The following is a 21,956-nucleotide window of genomic DNA, read 5'->3' on the forward strand; positions in this document are numbered from 1 at the left end:
CATTTATCATTGAGTGTCTCCGTAATCATAGGGACTTTTATACATTTTATCCTTGTTACACTTCAAATATGTGTGGTAGGTATTGATGCCTTAATTCAACTAAGTATTTCACTTGTTTTTAGGGAAAGGGGTAACACTGGTTGAATATGAATTTAAAATAGAGAAATGGGTTATGTAGCAAGTGGACAAATGCTTTAAAAATACATTATGAAGTTGTAAAATCAGTCTGTGATCTTATGGTTACACATACCATTTTTAACTATTATGCTTTTCTAAAGACAGAACTTAAAAGATTATAAATTATTGCTAAACCAAATAACGTAACATTAATTAGTTGAAAGTCAAATAGAAATTAAAATGTAGGGGCTCCTGGGGTTCTCAGTGGGTTAAGCCTCTGCCTTCGGCTCAGGTCATGATCCCAGGGTCCTGGGATCGAGCCCCGCATCGGGCTCTCTGCTCAGCAGGGAGCCTGCTTCCTCCCTCTCTCTCTGTCTGCCTTTCTGTCTACTTGTAATCTCTGTCTGTCAAATAAATAAATAAAATCTTAAAAAAAAAACTGTCGACTTCAAATACAACTTCCTTTAAAAAAAAATGAAATTAAAATGTGAAAAAAGTCGATAAAAGTAAAGGAATACCAAGACAAGCCAAAAGACAAAAGACATTATAATATAAATGAGAGTAACTGAAAATACTGTGTATTTGGCCTTGCACTCAAAATTTTTCCCCAACAATTCATTTAATCCTCTTGATGTCATTTATATTGAATCTGGTTTGCTCTTGGTCTAGATCATATACCTTACCTTTATTTATTTATTTATTTTTTGCCATATTTACACTGGAATAACACTGTCATGGACTTCTGAGAATGAATGTGCAAATATATTGTTAGATTTCACTTATTCATGTTATACTCTTTAGTTGTGAATTGACTTATTTTTGTTGGGGGCCATTTAAATCATCTGAGAGACTCTTGAAAATTTTAGTTTATATTTTTAAACAGGTGTATATTAAATTTGTACTGTAATTTTACCACAAATAATTTGTTGCATTCTTTCTCTCCTATCCTTTTTTGCATTGCTTCTGATGGATAGACCGAAATCCTGATGGTAAGTGAAAAGATGATTTAGGACAAAATGAATCTCAGAATTGAAATTTGGTCCATGAATTGAACTAGTATTATACCATGAATGAACTGTTTTTACAGACTGCTGTTTTAACCACAGACACTTCTTTAGGATGATTCAGTGCCTTCATGTGGCTATGGAGAGGATCATAAATGTTTCCTCTCATAGAGACTTGCCATTCATTATTAGTTGTTTTAGAGTCATGAAAAAGAATGAAGCTCCATGACTGTTTTGGAAAAAAAAATCAGAAGTGTCATTGACCACTTATATCTGTAAGTTTGGGTGATTTACTCATATGCTCTGCTATCTTATTTTACTTAATATAAATAAAGAATAAGGAAAAATGGTGTTTGTCACTGAATTCTAATTGTTTCTTTTCTTTTTCTTTCTTGCTATCTTTTTTTTTTTTAATTGAAGGCTGGAGTAAAGAGGTCAAAATGTAACTAGGGTATAGGGGCACCTGGGTGGCTCAGTGGGTTAAAGCCTCTGCCTTTGGCCTAGGTCATGATCTCAGGGTCCTGGGATCGAGTGCCGCATTGGGCTCTCTGCTCCACAGGGAGCCTGCTTCCTCCTCTCTCTCTGCCTTCCTCTCTGCCTAGTTGTGATTTCTCTCTGTCGAATAAATAAAATATTTTTAAAAAAATGTAACTAGGGTATGGGGAAAGAATAGGCCCTTTTTGAGTCTTTTGATTATGGGGTCTTTTTGATTATGCTAGTGATTTTGATGTCTGTTCTGTGACCAAAGGGCAGCCACTAAATGGTTTTAAGTATGTCAAAAGTGCATGGATGTGAACATGCACACACATGCTTTTGCCCTGGAAAGGAGAGGAATGGAAATGTATTGTGGAAAGATCACTCTGACTGCAGTGTGAAGAACTGGTTTTGAAAGACAGCCAAATTGCCTGTCAGAAGCTCAGTTGGAGGTTATTGTAGTAGAGTAGAGTAGAGGCTATGGAGATGGGGTAGAGACCTATTCAGGCCTCGGCTCAGTAGTAGTGAGCACCTCTAATGCACAGATTTTCATATCTGAATACCATATCTAGACAAAGGATCAGGGTTCTTCAAGAAAGGGCTGTCCAGGTCTGGAGGAGGGAAAGTAAGAGAGCCTGTCCTATATTGTTGGGTCAGAAAGCAAAGAATTAGTCAAGAAATGATCACAGTACCTCACAATGATTCATATGGGACACTTAGAGCATCAAAATCATAATGTACTTATTATAATATATTGAAGACAGAAATAGAATTTATGAGTACAGTGATAAAATAAAGGCATGTATAGAGGGAAAACTCTACAAAAGGAGGTCAGCTAATAAATGTAGAGTGGTTGCTAGAATTAGAGAATCATTATTTTGCAAAACCTGTATAATAATTAGTTCAGTCAAGATTCATCAGTGGACACTAAACTCATTGGAGTAATAGAATATTCAGTCTTAAAACATTACCTAATAGATTACTTTTTAATTACAAGGAGAAAACAGTATCTCTACAAGAGTGATTTGGGGGGCACCTGGATGGCTCAGTGGGTTAAAGCCTCTGCCTTCAGCTTGGGTCATGATCCCGGGGTCCTGGGATCGAGTCCCACATCGGGCCCTCTGCTTGGCGGGAAACTTGCTTCCCCCTCTTCCTCTCTGCCTGCCTCTCTGCCTACTTGTGATCTCTGTGTGTCAAATAAATAAATAAAATCTTAAAAAAAAAAAAAAAGAGTGATTTGGTAGCACTACCGTAACCAAGTGATCAATGTTAGTGTCATTAATATCAGCACAAACAGACATTATATGCTACCTGTACTGATGCACACATCTTTTGAGATATACAAATTGTCTGTTTTCTCTATATCTGTTGTCTGTTTTCTGTATGTCCAAATAGATCCACTGTTCTCTCTGATCAGAGTACCATGAGCACTTATTCTGTGTGCCTATTTCTTATCTTGTTTAGAATTTGTGGGACAATGTCATCAAGGTTCTGATCCCTTGAAATTACCTGGGCCAGTGTTGATTATTACCGTTTTATCTTTAGTATCTTTAAATAAATCTTTATTTATGACTCTACTGCAATACCTATCATAATATGAATTTCATTACATTTGTTCCTTAGGTTTCCCTAGTAGATTTTGGGCTCTTTGGGAGCAGGGTTCAAGTACTCATCTTTGAATTGTGTGATGTCAGGGTAAATGACAGGCACTTAGTTATCCTACTTTGATTATTGTTCTTTCTAGACACAGACTTAATGTGGTGGTTTCAGTTTATTATGTTTTAAGATAAATATTAGATAATAATATTAATAATAAATAAATACTTAAAAAATGATGGCAGTAATATACTCATACTTTTGGTCATGCCAACAACCTGAGTTGCATTGTGTCTGGGAGGTGAAAATATATTTATATGAGAAACATTTTATAGGAGTAAGTGTTTAGCTTAATAACATGAAGTATACTTATCAAATTAGGATTTGGGTTATTAAAAATAACATTATTAACAATGAATATTTACATTTTACTTGGCAAGATTGAATTTAGCTGGTAAGATTTTATACTAACTTTTGTAAAATACCATATTATTTAAATGATTTATTTTATCTTTAAAAAATTAGTAAAGGTTATTATTGGAAGGAATTTATTCTCTCTTACTGTAAATTCAGCCCAAACCATGAGAAAAATATCCCAATACATGGAAATTTTAGTATTTCAATACAAAGTTAATAATCTCTTATGATATATTTCAAAATTATAATTAAGCTTTAGGGATAGGATTGCAATATTCAGCTTCACCTACTTGGCAAGATTAAATAATATGTTGCTACTTAGGTCTTAACTTAGACACAAGGCTTCAAATTTCAAAGACTGGTCCATTTTATTGGCCTGATCTGTTCAGGCTCTTTGCCGATAAGCAGTCCTGCTTTTACATGTGGAAAAAGAGAAGCAAAGGAGGTTTTATGTTGTCCCATAAGAGTTAGTCTTCATTATGTCTGCATTAAAGTTACATGACATGGGCAGTGTAAAACATGACTACAGATGGGGCACAGTATGTAGCCAGACATAACAGGAAGGGATCAAGGAAGTTCTGGCTCCCAGACATTGCTACTGCTTTGGGGTTCCTTGTTTTCAAAATGAAATGACTCTAGCAGGCCCCTGGAAAGAGTTCTGAAGGCATTATATAGATGTGTAATATATATAGTTATTCTACTCTGATATATATGTTCTTTTTTCCTTCCCCCCAACCCCCCAAAGCACATTTTGGCTTCTCTCTTGACAGTGATACTGGGGTCTTGGGTGTGCCAGGTATAATTAGAATTCTTTTCCTGAAGAAATTGTTCTGTCAAGAGTGGTTTTGATGTGAATTTTCTCTCTAAGTGTTAAATAATTTTGTGATTAATTGCACCAGAGTAGTTGCGACCATCCATTTCCTCTGTTAGGCTAGAAAGGGAAGTGTCTGAAGGAAAGGTGATTATATTTGGTAAAAAACTGCAGAACAAAGTCAGTCTGATGAACAAGTAGGCCAATATTTGAGTATTATAAATGACCATTTTTTTTTCTTAGCATAACACTCAGAGAGTTATTTGAATAAGCCAGATACAGGGACTCTTTTGCCAACTACATAGAGAAAATATCACTGATGGTAGGCAAAGTTACGACCAATTAGACTTTCAGCTAAGTTGAAAGCTATTCTAGTAGCAAATTTGTAAAGTCTTTAAAATACATGTAATTCTTTCCTTCCTTATTATAGGTGCATACATGCATGCATTCAAACATATCTCTATACGTTTGGCTTCAGGTTCTTAGATGCAGGCACAGCCTGAAGAGTAAGTTGGTAGCCAAATTTACATTTCAGGTGTTTTAAAAAAAAGTAAAGCCAATAGAAATATGCCTCTGATAAAAACCCCATGTCTAAATACTGGAGATTATACTTTAAAAGACTGGGGTTTAAATTTAAGGGGAAGTGGTGTTAAATACTGGCATTGCAATTTTTCTTTTTAAAGATGATTTCCTTAAACTGGTTTCTAAAAGATTTCATATCCACCCCCCTACAGGGTAAAACTTTTCAAGCTGCCAGCATTTAAAGAATAGCCATAATCATTTTATTAAGTAGGAGTATCATCATTTTTCAAAATAATGTTTTCCAAATGTCCTATGAAACAGGTTTACAATTCTTGGGGAGAAAAGAAATTCTGGAGGGTTTCTACAAATCTTAGCAACTGTAGACCATTGCCCTAGTGTGTGATATTGTCATTAACTGACCTGAGTTGTGAATTGAGTTATAATGTATTTCCCTTCTTGGGTTCATTAGTCCTTGCAAGCCATTTGTTTCAATTTCTGAAAACATATTTATACAACCAGTTTCTTTAGCTCTAGGTTCTTGGAGATTTAGGGTAATAATTTTCAAATATATAGAATCAGTAATGTAAGGCCAGTGTTATTCTTTGTGATTCATTGTGATTAATTTTTTTTTTTTTTTTTTTACCACCAACTCAAGTACTACCTATCTGATCCAAGTGAGGTAGAGCCACAGTTTTAGCAGTATAGTTTTAGAAGAAGAACATTTATAGTTGAATTTTGTTTGAACACTTAACTCAGCTTTTGGGTGAAATATATAGAAAAGTAGCTTCTCTTCATACATATACAGAATTGTCAAAAGATGAAGGATTTTCTTCCATTACTACATTCATTAAAAATGAAGGAAATGGAAATAGGTTTTAGTGTCCTTGTTCTTTCCAGGCTGCATCTATTAATCAAGGCTGTAATTTATATATTATAGAGGAAACATATTAGTAGGTATATTTCCATAATTTGGGGATATATGGAATATATGAAATTGGAAAAAATAATGTTTTGTAATATTTTTTATGGTGATACTGATAGTTGTGGTTTGAGCAGTAGCTTAGATCATGTTACCATAATATTTTGAGTCAAAACATTTCATCATTATAAAGTACAAATACACATGCCTCTAAAACCTCACAAAATGTCAGGAAATAATGCCTTGGGAGCTTTTCTGAAGAGACATCAGTTATAATTTGCATCTAGGATTCCAGGAGAAGTGAATTTAACATCTGTTGGTTATGAGCAAAAAAATGAGCTATGTAAAATTTAATGGATAATAGATTATGTTGAAGAGAATCACAAATATGCTCCACATGCTCTGAAAAAGTATTTAATTGACCTCATATATCAGTATGCTTGCCATTGTTGATGATCTCTCACTATCCTCGTGAATAAGTAGTGCTGGAAAGTATACTCCCAGCTTGGATGTCAAGCAAGCTCACAACTCCAATTGGCATTAACAGAATATGTCGCTAATTCTGGGGATCTTGCTTTGGGATCATGTCCCCAAGCTTTAACTGCTTCTGCTTTTGCTATTTTTAAGCCTCTCACTGACTCCATTTTAAAGAGATAAAGGAATTAATGTGTGGATACATCAAGTATTGACTTACCATTTTAAGTTTTTCATTTCTCTACAGCAATATACTAAGATAGAGGTTTCAGTATATTACCTTTTATCTTATCCAATCAAAGGTGGAATCCTAGAATACAAGGAAAGAATACTGAAGTTGTAGAATTGCTTTGCTAGATTTTAAGTAGAGAACCTAATTTGCTTTGATTTCAGTTTCATTCTCTGTAAAAATATTGAGAGGAACAATCTTAAAAACTTTAAATTTTGACATAAAACTCTTCATTGTTATTTATTTAATTACGTATTTCAATATGCCTATAAAGGTACTGAAAAATTCAGTTGAATGACCATGTAATACTTTCAAAATGTCACTTAACAGTGATATGTAAAGTTAAATGGATTGAGAAAAATTTAAATTCATATGAAAGTAATATTCTTAATATTACTGTGTAAAATAACATGAAGTTCAGTGGAACTGCAGTAGAGCAAATTCTTCCTTCATGCTTATAATTTATTGTGTATTTTTAATTGTAATTTAAATCTTTAATATGTAAAAATAGCTAAAGATTTAAATTTTTGGTGGTAGAAAAATATTAGATAAAGTCATATAGTATCTTTCTGATATAGATTTCATATATATATATATTTGCTCATTTTAGCTGATAGCTATGGATTAGGGCTACAGCTTTGAAGGTCTTAGTTTAAAGAAGGTTCAGTAATTGAATATAAAATTAAATATACTGTTTTTTTAACATTCTTTTAAATTTTTAAATTTGAATTCAGTTAATTAACATATAATGTATCATTAGTTTCAGAGGTAGAGTTCAGTGATTCATCAGTCTTATGTAAGACCCACTGCTCATTATATCACCACCCCATCCCTAGTCCCCTTCCCTCCAGCAACCCTCAGTCTGTTCCCTATGATTAAGAGTCTCTTACCGTTTGTCTCCCTGTCTGAGTAAATACACTGTTTTGTATAATGTTCAACTGTGATGATTTTTAAAGTATGCTCTTATATTAAAGGCAAACCTGATGCCTACACTCTTTTTTAGGATTTTATTTTTGTCTTGAGCTTTTTGACAATAATATAAAAATATGTATTATGATAATACTTTATAGCTTTTCCAGTTATGCTAAATGAAATGGAGCAAAATTTTAAAATAAGATATGTTGTTACTCAAACTATTAATATAGTTCAAATTTTTTTGGTCAAATTTTCTGTCAGGTCTATGAATCTACATTTCTCTTTTCATTTCAGGCATTCCTCGGGTTATCCAATGTAAATTTAGACTTCCCCTGAAATTAATCTGTCTACCAGGTCAGCCATCAAAAACTGCAAGCCACAAACTAACTATTGATACGAACAAATCTCCAGTTAGTCTTCTCAGTCTCTTTCCAGGTAGGACTTTTGAAGTAACATGCCTGTAACATCAGAAATGTTAAGAATTCAGAATGGAATCCTTCATCAGCAGGTAATGATAGGGTAATTATCAGATAATTGTTAAGTCAGAATATAGAAATGCCTCAAAGATTTTTCTCTCTTGTTTGCATGTTCAAAGGCAAATAACGTATATCAACAAAGTAATAAGGTATACCTTTTAAGTTTGATTAAAATTATTATAATCATTATTTTGCTTCAGTATTCAGAAGTGAAAACATCAAATGTTTCTTTGTAGACTGTAGAATTTTTTGGCTTGGAATGTAGATATTTGTTTTTCATCTTTATTTTAAGTTTTGGCTATGTACCTTTTTAAAGTATATTCTGTGCCCCTAAAAAGTAATCTCATAAGTAGATGCTCTTTGTGGTTTTGCTTTCTCCAGCAGCTGGATGGGGTGATTGTTCAATTCTCTGGCTCTGATCCTTTGAAAGGGGCTTCATATATAAAGCTTGAATATCACAGTGAATTTGGGGTAATTTGTGAAGGTGTGACTTTCTCCAGGTGTCAGTTTTTTCTTTCTGAGTAGCTTAGAAAAGAGAGAGGTGTTGATTGGATAAAACATCTTTAGTAACCAGGTTTTCTAAGGTGTAGCATCTATTAAGTTCCCTTGTGATGGGATGGAATTAAAAAAAGAGCTGGGAATTAAATTAACCTTTTCAAATCCCTTATTAAAAATTGGCACTGTTGACTATAATATGCATCCTCACCCTGGCATTAGTGGGTAGGATTTAGAATACAAAGAGTATTTTCCACAAGGTTTAGAAATTTATGGTAAGTCAACTTTTGTGTTATTAACTACTTAAAGTACTTACATTTTATTTTTCATTGATTTGAAGTATTTAAAAAGCTTTATTTATATCTAACTCAATGAAAAATCTCCAAAATTAAATACTCTTTATTACAATCAATCTATTATTTAGTTGTAATTGAATTTGCATATACACACAGATACACACTGACAGACACCCACACACTTTGTTAGCAAATAGTTTTATACTGTTTGGTTTCTTTCTCCTTTTCCCTTCCCTTCTCTTTCTTCTCAATTTTCTTATAAAAAAGGTGGAAAGAGTTACATCCTTATCCTTACATCTTATACAAATGTATTAGTTCCTTGGGTCTACTCTACTGTCCTGGGAATAGAGTTGGAAGTTGCATGCTGCACACTGAATTTATTGGTGCCTTTGAAAAATGTCTAAGACTGTGGCTTCTGAGTGGATGATCACTATAGGTGGATAAAAACCAACAGAAACTGAATAGGTGCTTTTGGCCTGAGAGGTAATCATTGTAAGCTATGGATTAGACAAGAAGAACTAAGAAAAGCTCAGATAACTCATCCATTTTCCTCCTGATTTTGGGCTTAGTTGTTTTTATGTCACAGGTTATCTTAGGCTTATTGGTATATATTTGCTTCTTAATCACTCTAGAAATGGGACTCAATGACAAATTAAAAAAATTTTCCCCCAGATCAAGTGTATATGATTCAGTATGTTCTCTTTTGGAGTTTTTGGATGCGCATTCATATTGGACATGATGAAATCCTGTAATTATTTAAAATAAGTACTCTTGTTACTTTTTCACTTTTTCCTTTTAGAGTGTGCTTTTCACTCTTGGTATGTATAAAACTTTCTTTGTTGATGTCAGATAAAGTTGCTCTTGTGAATCTGTTTTTTAGCTGAAGTAAACAAATTAATGAGCTTCATAGAGAAGAAAAAAACTAGCTTTATTCTGCATCTTTCCCTATTTTTTTTATTTTGGTTCTTTGAATGATTATAGGTATATTAAAATAACTTTAATTTTTCTTATTACAAAAGAAATGTGAAATTTAGAAATGGACAACCAAAGGAGGAAAACAAAAATTACTGGTAATTCTACCATCCAGCAATATCTACTCATGTTTCATGACGCTTGTCTAATCTTTACAAAACTATTTTTCATCACCCCCAAAGGATTTTACTTTGCATAATGCTGTGAAGTATTTTTCTCTATAATTAGATATTTTTATTACATGATTTTAAGGATTGCATAATATTCTATCATAAATCCATACTATAAAATAATTTGACCAGCATTATGTTTCTGACATTCGTGTTGTTTTCAGTTTATTACTATTGTTTATATTGTTTATATATGTATATAGTATATACAGTGTATATTATATTTATTATATATTATATTTATTATATATTATATTATATATAAACAATATATAGTATATATAGTATATATACTGTATATATGTATATGTACTGTATATATACAGTATATATAGTATAATAATATTGTTTATTAATATTGTATATATTGTAGCAATACTCTTCCAAATTTATTATTAATTCTTTAATGAATATCTAAAAGTGGAATTATAGGGGCACCTGGGTGGGTCAGTTGTTAAGCGTCTGCCTTCAGCTCAAGTCATTGGATCTGGCCCTGCATTGGGCTCCCTGTTCTGCAGGGAGTTTGCTTCTCCCTCTCCCACTCCCCCTGCTTGTGTTTTCTCTCTCACTGTGTCTCTTTCTGTCAAATAAATAAATAAAATCTTAAAAAAAAATTAAAGTGGAATTAAAGAGTCAGACAAAGGATAAGAATAGCCCTATCAGGTAACCCTGTCAACAGTATTTGAATGGAGGTATCTAGTACCCCAAATTCATCCCTTTAAAGAATATTGTAATTATAAAAAGCTTTAATATGCTTAATGGCTTTATATTTACTTATGTATGTAATAAATAACCATCTGGGATGCTTTTGCTGAATGTTACTTAAGCACTAAGTAACATTTATACTATATATATATATTCACTATATATATAGTGTGTGTGTGTATGTGTGTGTATACATATATGTGTGTGTGTATGTATGTGTGTGTGTATGTATGTGTGTGTGTGTGTGTGTATATAAAATATTATTCAGCCTTCCCCAAAAGTGAGGTCCAGAAGTGGGCAGTAGAAGCTGGTATAGTGGTTTATGAATGTTACCAAGACCCAGCTTTTATCTTTCTTTACCCTGTGCCTTCTCTAGTGTATTGGTTGGCACATTACAATAAACTGCTTAAAATTCAGTTATCATACCTGACTGCAAGGCAAGAGGTATAACAATGACTATAATTTTTATCAAAAAGGCATGTTTCTATAATATTCTTTTTTTAAAATCTTTAATTTTTTTATAAACATATAATGTATTATTAGCCCCAGGTGTACAGGTCTGTGAATCGCCAGGTTTACACACTTCACAGCACTCATCATATCACATACCCTCCCCAATGTCCATAACCGCACCACCCTCTCCCTACCCACCTCCCCCCAGCAACCCTCAGCCTGTTTTGTGACATTAAGAGTCTCTAATGGTTTGTCTCCTTCCCGATCCCATCTTGTTTCATTTATTCTTTTCCTATCCCCAAACCCCCCACGTTGCATCTCCACTTCCTCATATCAGGGAGATCATATGATAGTTGTCTTTCTCCAATTGACTTATTTCGCTTAACATAATACCCTCTAGTTCCATCCACGTCATTGCAAATGGCAAGATTTCATTTCTTTTGATGGCTGCATAGTATTCCATTGTATATATATATACCAGATCTTCTTTATCCATTCATCTGCTGATGGACATCTAGGTTCTTTCCATAGTTTGGCTATTGTGGACATTGCTGCTATAAACATTTGGGTGCACATGCCCCTTCGGAGCACCACGTTTGTATCTTTAGGGTATATACCCAGTAGTGCAATCGCTGGGTCATAAGGTAGCTCTATTTTCAGCTTTTGAAGAACCTCCACGCTGTTTTCCAGAGTGGTTGCACCAGCTTGCACTCCCACCAACAGTGTGGGAGGGTTCCCCTTTCTCCGCATCCTCGCCAGCATCTGTCATTTCCTGACTTGTTAATTTTAGCCATTCTGACTAGTGTGAGGTGGTATCTCATTGTGGTTTTGATTTGTATTTCCCTGATGGCGAGTGATGTGGAGCACTTTTTCATGTGTCTGTTGGGCATCTGGATGTCTTCTTTGCAGAAATGTCTGTTCATGTCCTCTGCCCATTTCTGGATTGGATTATTTGTTCTTTGGGTGTTGAGTTTGCTGAGCCCTTTATAGATTTTGGATACTAACCCTTTATCTGATATGTTGTTTGCAAATATCTTCTCCCATTCTGTCAGTTGCTTTTGGTTTTGTTGACTGTTTCCTTTGCTGTGCAAAAGCTTTTGATCTTGATGAAATCCCAATAGTTCGTTTTTGCCCTTGCTTCCCTTGCCTTTGATGATGTTCTTAGGAAGAAGTTGCTGTGGCTGAGGTCGAAGAGGTTGCTGCCTGTGTTCTCCTCAAGGATTTTGATGGATTCCTTTCTCACATTGAGGTCCTTCATCCATTTTGAGTCTATTTTCGTGTGTGGTGTAAGGAAATGGTCCAATTTCATTTTTCTGCATGTGGCTGTCCAATTTTCCCAGCACCATTTGTTGAAGAGGCTGTCTTTTTTCCATTGGACATTTTTTCCTGCTTTGTCAAAGATTAGTTGACCATAGAGTTGAGTTGAGGATCTGTTTCTGGGCTCTCTATTCTGTTCCATTGATCTGTGTGTCTATTTTTGTGCCAGTACCACATTGTCTTGATGATGACAGCCTTGTAATAGAGCTTGAAGTCCGGAATTGTGAGGCCACCAACTTTGGCTTTCTTTTTCAACATTCCTCTGGCTATCCGAGGTCTTTTCTGGTTCCATATAAATTTTAGGATTATTTGTTCTATTTCTTTGAAAAAAATGGATGGGATTTTGATAGGGATTGCATTAAATGTGTAGATTGCTTTAGGTAGCATAGACATTTTCACAATATTTGTTCTTCCAATCCATGAGCATGGAACATTTTTCCATTTCTTTGTGTCTTCCTCAATTTCTTTCATGAGTACTTTATAGTTTTCCAAGTATAGATTCTTTGCCTCTTTGGTTAGATTTATTCCTAGGTATCTTATGGTTTTGGGGGCAATTGTAAATGGGACGGACTCCTCTTGTTGTTGGTGTAAAGAAATGCAACTGATTTCTGTGCATTGATTTTATATCCTGACACTTTACTGAATTCCTGTACAAGTTCTAGCAGTTTTGGAGTGGAGCCTTTTGGGTTTTCCACATATAGTATCATATCATCTGCAAAGAGTGATAGTTTGACTGTTTCTATAATATTCTTAGGAAATTTCTACTTAGGTCTCAGTAGCCATAATAGTGTCTGCATAGCTTCCTCTAGCTGTAAAGGAGGCTGAGAAGTAATATAGATGGACTAAGGGAAAGGGGGAATAGATGTTAAATTAGCTGACCTTCAGAGTATGCCATGATACCAGTACTTTTACACAAAATTTTACTTAAATGGAATAACAAATAGCATGCCACTGTAACAATCATCTATGCTACTCAAATATGTGGCTATTTTCCTTGTCAATAAATTTATATTTTAATAATTACATAACATCTCCTTGTTTGACTGTACCGGGTATGTAGTTATTTTTTTATTTTTTATTTATTTGTATTTGTTTATTTATTTATTTGGTGCTTCTGTTTCTCTTTAGAGAAATTCCTTGAAGATAAATGACTGGGTTAAAGAGTATGCACATTTGAAAACTTTATTTAAATGCCAACCTTCCCTCCAGATTAATTGTATCAGGTGATGTGCCCAGCATTGGGGTTCATTACAAGGGCATCAGCCAGGTTTTCGAAATTTTTTGACAAAGACAAAAAATGACATCCCTTTTTAAAATTTGCATTTCTAAATTGTTAGCATAGACATTTTGTGATTTTCATTAACTACTTATATTATTTTTTAATACATAAGGTTTACATTTTTATGTAGTAAAATTTAATTTATTGCTTTCTTTCTAGTTTCAAATTTCACGTTGTGCTTAGAATGGCCTCTATTAAGATTATAAGATATTTAGTTTTATTTTCTTCTGGTACATTTTAATATATTCTTTAGTTCTCAAACACAGCACTAGTGTATATTTTGCTTTAAAAAAGATAACTTTATTGGTGGACACCTGATGGCTTGGTCGGTTAACTGAGTGACTCTTGGTTTCGGCTCAGGTCATGATCTCAAGATGGGGCTCCTTCTGAGATGGAGCCCCATCTTGGGCTCCATGCTCAATGAGGAGTCAGCTTGAGATTCTTTCCCCTTCCCTTTTCTTCCCCTTCTGCTCCTACCTGCCCCCATCTACCCCTACCCCAATAGCATGTGCTCCCTCTCTCTCTCTCAAATAAATAAATAAATAAAATATTTTTAAAAATTATTGGAATATAACTTATGTACATATATTTAAAGTATACAGTTTGATCAGTTTGGATATTTGTATATACCTGTGAAACCATCTCCACAATGTACAATGCTGAAAATATTCGCCATCCTAAAAATTTCCTTGTGCCCCTTTATAACCCACTATATCCCATTCCCAGGCAACCACTGGGTTGGTTTTATGTCACTATAGATTAGTTTGCATTTTCTGGAATTTTATAAGATGGAATTATTCAGCATGTACTCTTTTTTGTCTTCTCAGTCATTTATTGAATTACACATATTTTCTCCAAGTCTGTGGCACATCTTTTCATTTTTGTAATGGTGTCTTTGGAAGAGCAGAAGTTTTTAATTTTGATAAAGCCCATCAATTTTTTTCTTTTACAAATCATGATTTTAACATTATATCTAAAAAATCTTGGCTTCAAGTGTATAAAGCTTTTATCCTATGTTCTTGTCTAGGAGTTTTCTAAATTTACATTTAGGTCTTTTTTTCCATATTTTGATATTTCTTTATGGTGTGAGATATGGATAAAATTCTTATTTTTACATATGAGCATCTAATGTGCAGCACTACTTTTGAAAAAACTAGCCTTTTACACTGGATCACCTTTGCAACTTTGTTGAAAATCATCTGACTATGTATCATAGGACTATATAAATCATCTGAAAAACTGTATATATTTCTGTTCTCTTCAGTTTATTCCATTGATCTGTTTGTCTTTGCCCTCCAGTATTGCTATATACCAATAGTATAGTGTCCTAATTACTATAAATATGTATGTCCAGAAGTCAGGGAGTATAATTTCCCAAGCTTCATTCTTCTAGTCTCAGTGTTGTCTTGGATATTCTAGATCCCTTGCATTTTCATATGAATCTTAAAATTAGTTCGTCAAATTAAAATAACGCCTGCTGAGATTTTGATTGGAATTGGGATTGCATTAAGTCTGTTGATCAACTTGGAGAGAAAGAACATCTTAACAATATTGAACATGGTACAATTTGCTCTACTTATCCTAATTTGTTAAGATGAAAGTAGAGACCTTCATTTATTTAGGGCTTATTTTGTTTTTCTCAGTGAGTTTGTAGTTTTCAGTGTACACATCTTACAAATCTTTTGTCAGATTTATACTTAAGTATTTAATGTATTTTGATGTTATTGCAAATTATATTGTTCTATTTCAATTTCAAATAGTGCTTTTCTAGTACAGGCAAACCTCATTTTATTGTGCTTTGAATTATTTTGCCTTGGAGATACTGCATTTTTTACAAATTAAAGTTTGTGGCAACTCTGGGTCAGGCAAGTCTATTGGTACCATTTTTCCAACAGTTTGTTCACTTCATGTCTCTGTGTCACATTTTGGTAATTGAAAATTTTTATTATTGCTATATTTGTTATGATCTATGGTCAGTGATCCTTGATGTTACTATTGTAATTGTTTTGGGGTACCATGAACCACCCCTATATAGGGTGGTAAACTTAAGTGATAAATATTGTGTGTGTTCTAACTACTCCACTGGCCATTCCTCTGTCTCTATGTCTCTCCTCAGGCCTACCTATTTCATGAGACACAACAGTATTGAAATTGGGCATATTAATTACTCTACAGTGGCCTCTTAGGGTTTAAGTGAAAGAAAGAGTCACATGTCTCTCACTTTAGACCAAAAATTAGAAATGATCAAGCTTAAGGAGAAAGGCAGTCTCACAAAAGCAGAGATAGGTCAAAAGGTAGGCCTCTTGCAGCAAATAGCCAAGTTGCAAATGCAAGGGAACAGGTCTTGAAGGAAATTAAATGTCTACTCAGTGAACACATGAGTGATAAGAAAGTGAAACAGCTTTATTGATGATATGGAGAAAATTTGAGTGGTCTGGATAGAGGACCAAACCAGCTACAACATTCCTTAAGCCAAAGCTTAATTTGGGGCCAAGTTCTAACCCTTTTCCATTGTATGAAGGCTGAGAGAGGCGAGGAAGCTGCAGAAGAAAAATTTGGTTTAGCAGTGGTTGGTCCATGAGGTTTAAGGAAAGAAGTAATCTCCACAAAGTGGAAGCAGCAAGAGCTGATATAGAAGCTGCAGCAAGTTTTCCAGAAGATCTAGCTAAGATAATTAATGAGGGTGGCTACAAGAAACAACAGATTTTCCGTGTACACGTAACAGCCTTGTTTTGGAAGAAGATGCCATCTAGGACTCTCATAGCTATGGAGGAGAAGTCAATGCCTGGCTTTAAAGCTTCTTAGGACAGGCTGACTCTCTTGTTAGGGGCTAATGCACCTGATGATTAAGTTGAAACCAGTGTTCACTGACTGTTCCAAAAATCCTAGGACCCTTAAGAATTACGCTAAATCTACTCTGCCTGTGCTCTATGCATTAAACACAAAGCCTGGATTACAGAACATCTGTTTACAACATGGCTTAATATTTTAAACCCACTGTTGAGAACTACTTTGCTCAGAAAAAAAATAATTCCTTTCAAAGTATTACTGCTTATTGGCAGTGCACCTGGTCACCCAAGAGCTCTGATGGAGATAGACAATGAGATTAATGTTGTTTTCGTCTGTGCTAACACAGTATCCATTCTGCAGCCATCAATCAAGGAGTCATTTCAACTTTCAAGTCTTATTATTAAAAAAATCAATTTCTTAAGGCTGTAGCTGCTATAGAGAGTGATTTCTCTGATGGATCTGGGAAAAGTAAATTGAAAACCTTCTGGAAAGAATTCACTATTTCAGAACCATTGTGATTCATGGAAAGAGGTCAAGATACCAAGATGAGCAGCAGTTTGGAAGAAGTTGATTTCAGCCTTCACAGGTGACTTGAAGGGATTCAGGACTTCAGTGGAGGGTGTAACTGCAGATGTGGTGGAAACAGCAAGAGAACTGGAATTAGAAGTGGAGCCTGCAGGTCTGACCAAATTGCTGCCATCTCATGATGAAGGGACCCTTATAAAGGATAAGAAGTTGCTTCTTTTTGAGGAGGAAAGAAAGTGGTTTCTTGAGATGGAATCTGTTCCTGGTGAAGATGCTGTGAGGGTTGTTGAAATAACAAAGGATTTAGAATATAATACAAACTTAGTTGATAAGGCAGCAGAGGGTTTGAGAGGATTGACTCCAATTTTGAAGGTTCTCCTGTGGGTAAATTCTATCAAGAAGCATCACATGCTACAGAGAAATCTTTTTTGAAAGGATGTTCCCTTATTTTAAGAAATTGTCACAACTCTCCAAACCTTCAGCAACCTCCCTCCTGATCAGTCAGCAGCCATCAGCATTGAGGCAAGACCCCCCACAAACAAAAAGTCAGAACTTGCTGAAAGCTCAGATGTTTAGCACTCTTTAGCAATAAAGTATTTTTTAATTAAGGTATGTACATTGTATTTTTAGATATAATGTTGCATAATTAATAGACTGTAGTATAGGGTAAACATAAGTTTCATATGCACTGAGAAACCAAAAAATTCATTTGACACTTTATTGCAATATTTGGTGTATTATGGTGGTCTGGAACCAAACCCACAGTATCTGTGAGGTATGCCTGTACATAGAAATACAACTAGTTTTTATATATCGCTCTTGTATTATGCAACATTGCTAAACTACTTACTGGACCTACTAGCCTTTTTGTACATTTATTCAGATTTTCTACAGAAGATTATGTTACTTGCAAGTGAAAACCATTTTACTTCTTCCTTTCCAATTGGGGGATTCTGTTTGTTTCTTGCTAGCCTTCTATCTAAGCTAAAACTTCTGGGACAATGTTGAATAGAAATGGCAGAGTGGATGTTCAGGCTTTTACCATTAAGTATGTTTTAGTTGTAGGTAGTCTGTAGATGTCCTATACCATTTGAGGAGTTCCTTCTATACCAAGTTTGTTGAGAGTTTGTTCTATATTAGATTTTTTTCCAATGCTTTTTCTACATCAGTTGAGATATTTTTAATCATTTTCTTCTTTAGGCTGTTTATAGGTGGATTACACTGATACATTTTTTTTTTATTTCTTAAATTTAAAAATTTTCTTTATTTTACTTTTATTTTTAAATATTTTATTTATTTGGGAGAGAGGGAGAGAGAAAGAGAGCGTGCACAGAAGCAGGGACGCAGACAAAGGGAGAAGAAGGTACAGGCTTCCCACAGAGCAGAGAGCCCAGCACAGGACTCTGAGATCATGATTTGAGCAGATGCTTAACCAGCTGAGCCACCCAGGTGCCTCTTGACTTTAAGTATAGTTGACACAGTGTTACATTAGTTTCAGGTGTACAGATAGTGATTCAACAACTCTGTATATTATGCTATGCTCATGAGTGTATACATTGATTGATTTTTGGGTTTTAGCATAATTGTGCATTCTTGAGATAAATACACTGAAAGATGTATTATCCTTTCAATATACTATTTGATTCAACTTACTAAACTTTAGTTAGAATTTTAAAATCTGTACTCAAGATGCATATTAATCTATAATTTTATTTCTCTTTTTTAAAAAAGATTTATTTATTTATTTGAGAGAGAGAGAGAGCCTGTGTGAGTGGGGTAGGGGATTGGGGAGTTGGGGGAAAGGGAGAGAATCTCATGCAGACTCCCTCCTGAGCATGGAACCTGATGCAGGGCTCCTTCTCAGGACCCTGAGATCTTGACCTGAGCCAAAATCAAGAGTGAGATGCTTAACCATCTGAGCCACCCAAGTGTCCCTTGTTTTATTTTTATTTTTCTTATGCTTGGGGTTTGTTAAGATTTTTTGATCTGTAGTTTATAATTTTCATCTAATTTGCAAATATTTTGGTCATTATTTCTTCAAATATTTTTTTCTCTCTTTGCAGCTCTCTCTTCTCTTGACACTCCGCCTTGTAAACTTTTGATATTTAGTCTTCCCAGTCTTGCAACTCTGTGTCTTCAACTTGGGTAGAATGTTAGGTTGCACCTGGGTTTCCCCTCCCTGTGTCTCGCTTGGAAGTTTCCTCTAGGCAGTAGGCTGGGGCAGTCATAGGGCTCACATTGTTCTTTGTGAGGGATCATTGTTCATTTCCTTGTCTCCAGTGTCTTCAAAAACATTTCATAGATTTTGTCCCATTTTTCAGTTGTCATAAGTAGAAGGGTAAATTTGGCCCTAGTTTATTCATCTTGGCCTGAAGTGAAAGTCTTCAGTGTTATAATTTTTATTTGTTTTTGAGTCAGGATTCAAATGTGGTTCATTTATTGCAGCTTTTGATATGAATTTTTTGTTATCTTTTTTCTATAGGTTTCCCCTTCTCTCTTTTTAATTTGCAGTTGATTTGTTAAAGAATAAGATTATTTTTTCCCGTGAGTTTCCCACACTCTGAATTTTGCTGATTACATCCCTGTGATGTTTAATATTTTCTCTGTCCACTTTATTGTCTGTTAACTCGTAGTTGCATCTAGGGTATTAGAGTCAGAATTGATTATTTTGGCCACACTGCTTCCATGAATTGGTAGTATATACTCTCAGCAGGGAGTACATGTTATCTGTCTGTCTGTCTGTCTCTCTCTTTTCTGGTATGGTAACAAACACTGATTTTAATTTTGAGATCTATTAAATTTATTGAGATTGAAAATTGATATCTATTTCTTTCAAGCTTTCTTTAATATTTTGCTAGATTATTTCTATACAGAGAACTTTTCCCTTGCCTACTATTGGCTATGTGGTGCAGTTTGAGTAGGATCATCTGGATAAATGTTCAGTTCTTTGTCTGATTTTTAAAATATTGAATTGATTCTCTAGAAGCCTCCGTTAGTGAGAATTTGGCCTTTTCTGTTTTTAATATCATATGAACACATGCCTTTAAATTTTTTGGATGTATTTCACTCTTTTGATACTAAAGTACTTTCATCTCTGGCCAGTAATCTCTTTAAGTTGGCTTTTATTTTCATACTGTTCTACTAGTCAGTAATTGTTTCCTTGCTTTCTGGTGTGACAGGTGTTCTAGGTTTATTGTGTGCATTTCCTGCCTCCAACCGAGAATGAAGCAGTAGAAGGAAGGAAATTAAATGATTTCAGAGTGTTATTGTGAGGGAGAAATTTAAGCAGTTGGGAATTACCGTGGAAATCAGCTTGTGTATTCTAATTCATACATGGGTTTTCAGCATGACTGGTGACATAAAAAATATTTGCTGTCGACTAAACTTCCTATTTTAAACATTAAGTGTTTTCTTTGTGGTTATATAAGGTGATTTTCTTTTTCTTTTCTTTGTAGGCTTTGCTCATCAGTCAGAAGATGATCAGGTGAATGTAATGGGTTTTCGCTTCTTAGGAGGTTCTCGAGTTACTCTTCTTGCTTCTAAAACCTCTCGTAAGTAAACCTATGGTATTATTGCTTTTGAAATTTTCTCTTGAGGACACTACATCACAGATCATCATCACATCAAGGATTTCTGCTGAGAATGTGTTCAGTTATTGAAAACTAAGCCATGGTATTAAGTATTTAGGACATGAAAGTTATGAAGATAAGATCCCGCTTTATTAGAGATATGTAACTTTGGTTTTGGGGATTAGGAGAGTTTGAGAGAACAATTCAATGAATTGAGACTATTGATGGGAGAACAATTTAATGAATTAAAAATATTGTTGAGATAGGTATATGGTGAACTAGGTTTTAGGAACTACTAGAAATTGCAATTAATTTGTGTGTGTATGTATATTCATATATCCTCCTTTTGGACATTGACAAAGATGAAGGTGAAATTGTGAATAGTTTCTGGTGACACTAGTCTCAGTAGAATGAAAAGTAGTAATTATGTAGTTAAGTTTGAATTTCAGATGTAAATATTCTTCATTGATTTGGTGTTTTCATATAAGAATAATAGTTGAAACTACTCAATGTAAAACTGACTTCTGATGTATGTGGGATTCCGAAGCTGCTAAACTCATTGAGTTATATACACCTTCATGGAAATAAAGTAAATATTAAGAAAATTGTGTTTAACAAATTTTAGGAACACTAAGGGTATTAGTGTGAATAAATGCATATATTGATATTTATATGTTAAAAGTTTGGCTGAGTACATTCCTAATTTTAAAATCTCTGCAGTTTGTGAAATAGGCTTCCACTTTCTACTTTATGCATTTGCCATTTTAGTTGTTTATTTCTTGAATGATCAGAAGATATAGTAAAATAAGGACATATCCCTTTTGAAAAATGAAGGTGTTAGCAGGAGGAATATAAATACATCCCTATTTTGAAAACTAGCAGTGTTACAATTCTGAAATATATAGATTGGTGGCTGGTGAAATAGACTTGGATACAACTAAAAATCCTAGAATAAGGCATAGAAATCAAAGATAATTCTTAAGAGAATGAGAGAATTCTGTACTCTTCATGGTCTTTTTGATTGGTCATGATTGCAGTCCTTTTTGCATTGGCACCATTTTGTTTTGATTAGATTTAATCTTCAGTTGGATGACGGAATTATGTTAGTACATTTCTCTGTTAAACTGTTCTCTTTAGTTAAACTAAAAAATCATTGCCAACATTTCCTTGGGAAATTGTACACATCTGTTTGACTTCACTTGATAATACTGTATGATGAATCTGAAATTGAGATTACTAAAAAAACCCAAAAAGTTACTCTTGGTGCAAGTGGGAATACTTATGTCCTAATTTGTTCTTTTCTAAATAAGGTAACTCTTAGAGCATTGTTGTTGCCCATGATTACCTTATCATTTCTAAATTTCACCAAATATCCAGGTATATAATTGTCATATTCATCTGAATATATGGCAATGCCTTCATGCCATAGAA

At 34.2% G+C, this 21,956-nt stretch overlaps 1 protein-coding gene across 1 annotated transcript in view; it reads left to right on the top strand.

Moving 5' to 3' along the window:
* The window catches only part of BBS9 (Bardet-Biedl syndrome 9), a 452,280-nt gene that overhangs the window by 189,379 nt on the left and 240,945 nt on the right, over nucleotides 1–21,956 (top strand). Inside the window, exons 15-17 of the mRNA XM_080818332.1 lie at nucleotides 1,092–1,106; nucleotides 7,773–7,913; nucleotides 20,412–20,507. Coding sequence (XP_080674458.1) covers nucleotides 1,092–1,106; nucleotides 7,773–7,913; nucleotides 20,412–20,507 — 252 coding nt within the window. The remainder of the gene's footprint in view (nucleotides 1–1,091; nucleotides 1,107–7,772; nucleotides 7,914–20,411; nucleotides 20,508–21,956) is intronic.

This window comes from Martes martes, assembly GCF_963455335.1.
Source record: "Martes martes genome assembly, chromosome: 11".
In the NCBI taxonomy this organism is placed as follows: domain Eukaryota; kingdom Metazoa; phylum Chordata; class Mammalia; order Carnivora; family Mustelidae; genus Martes; species Martes martes.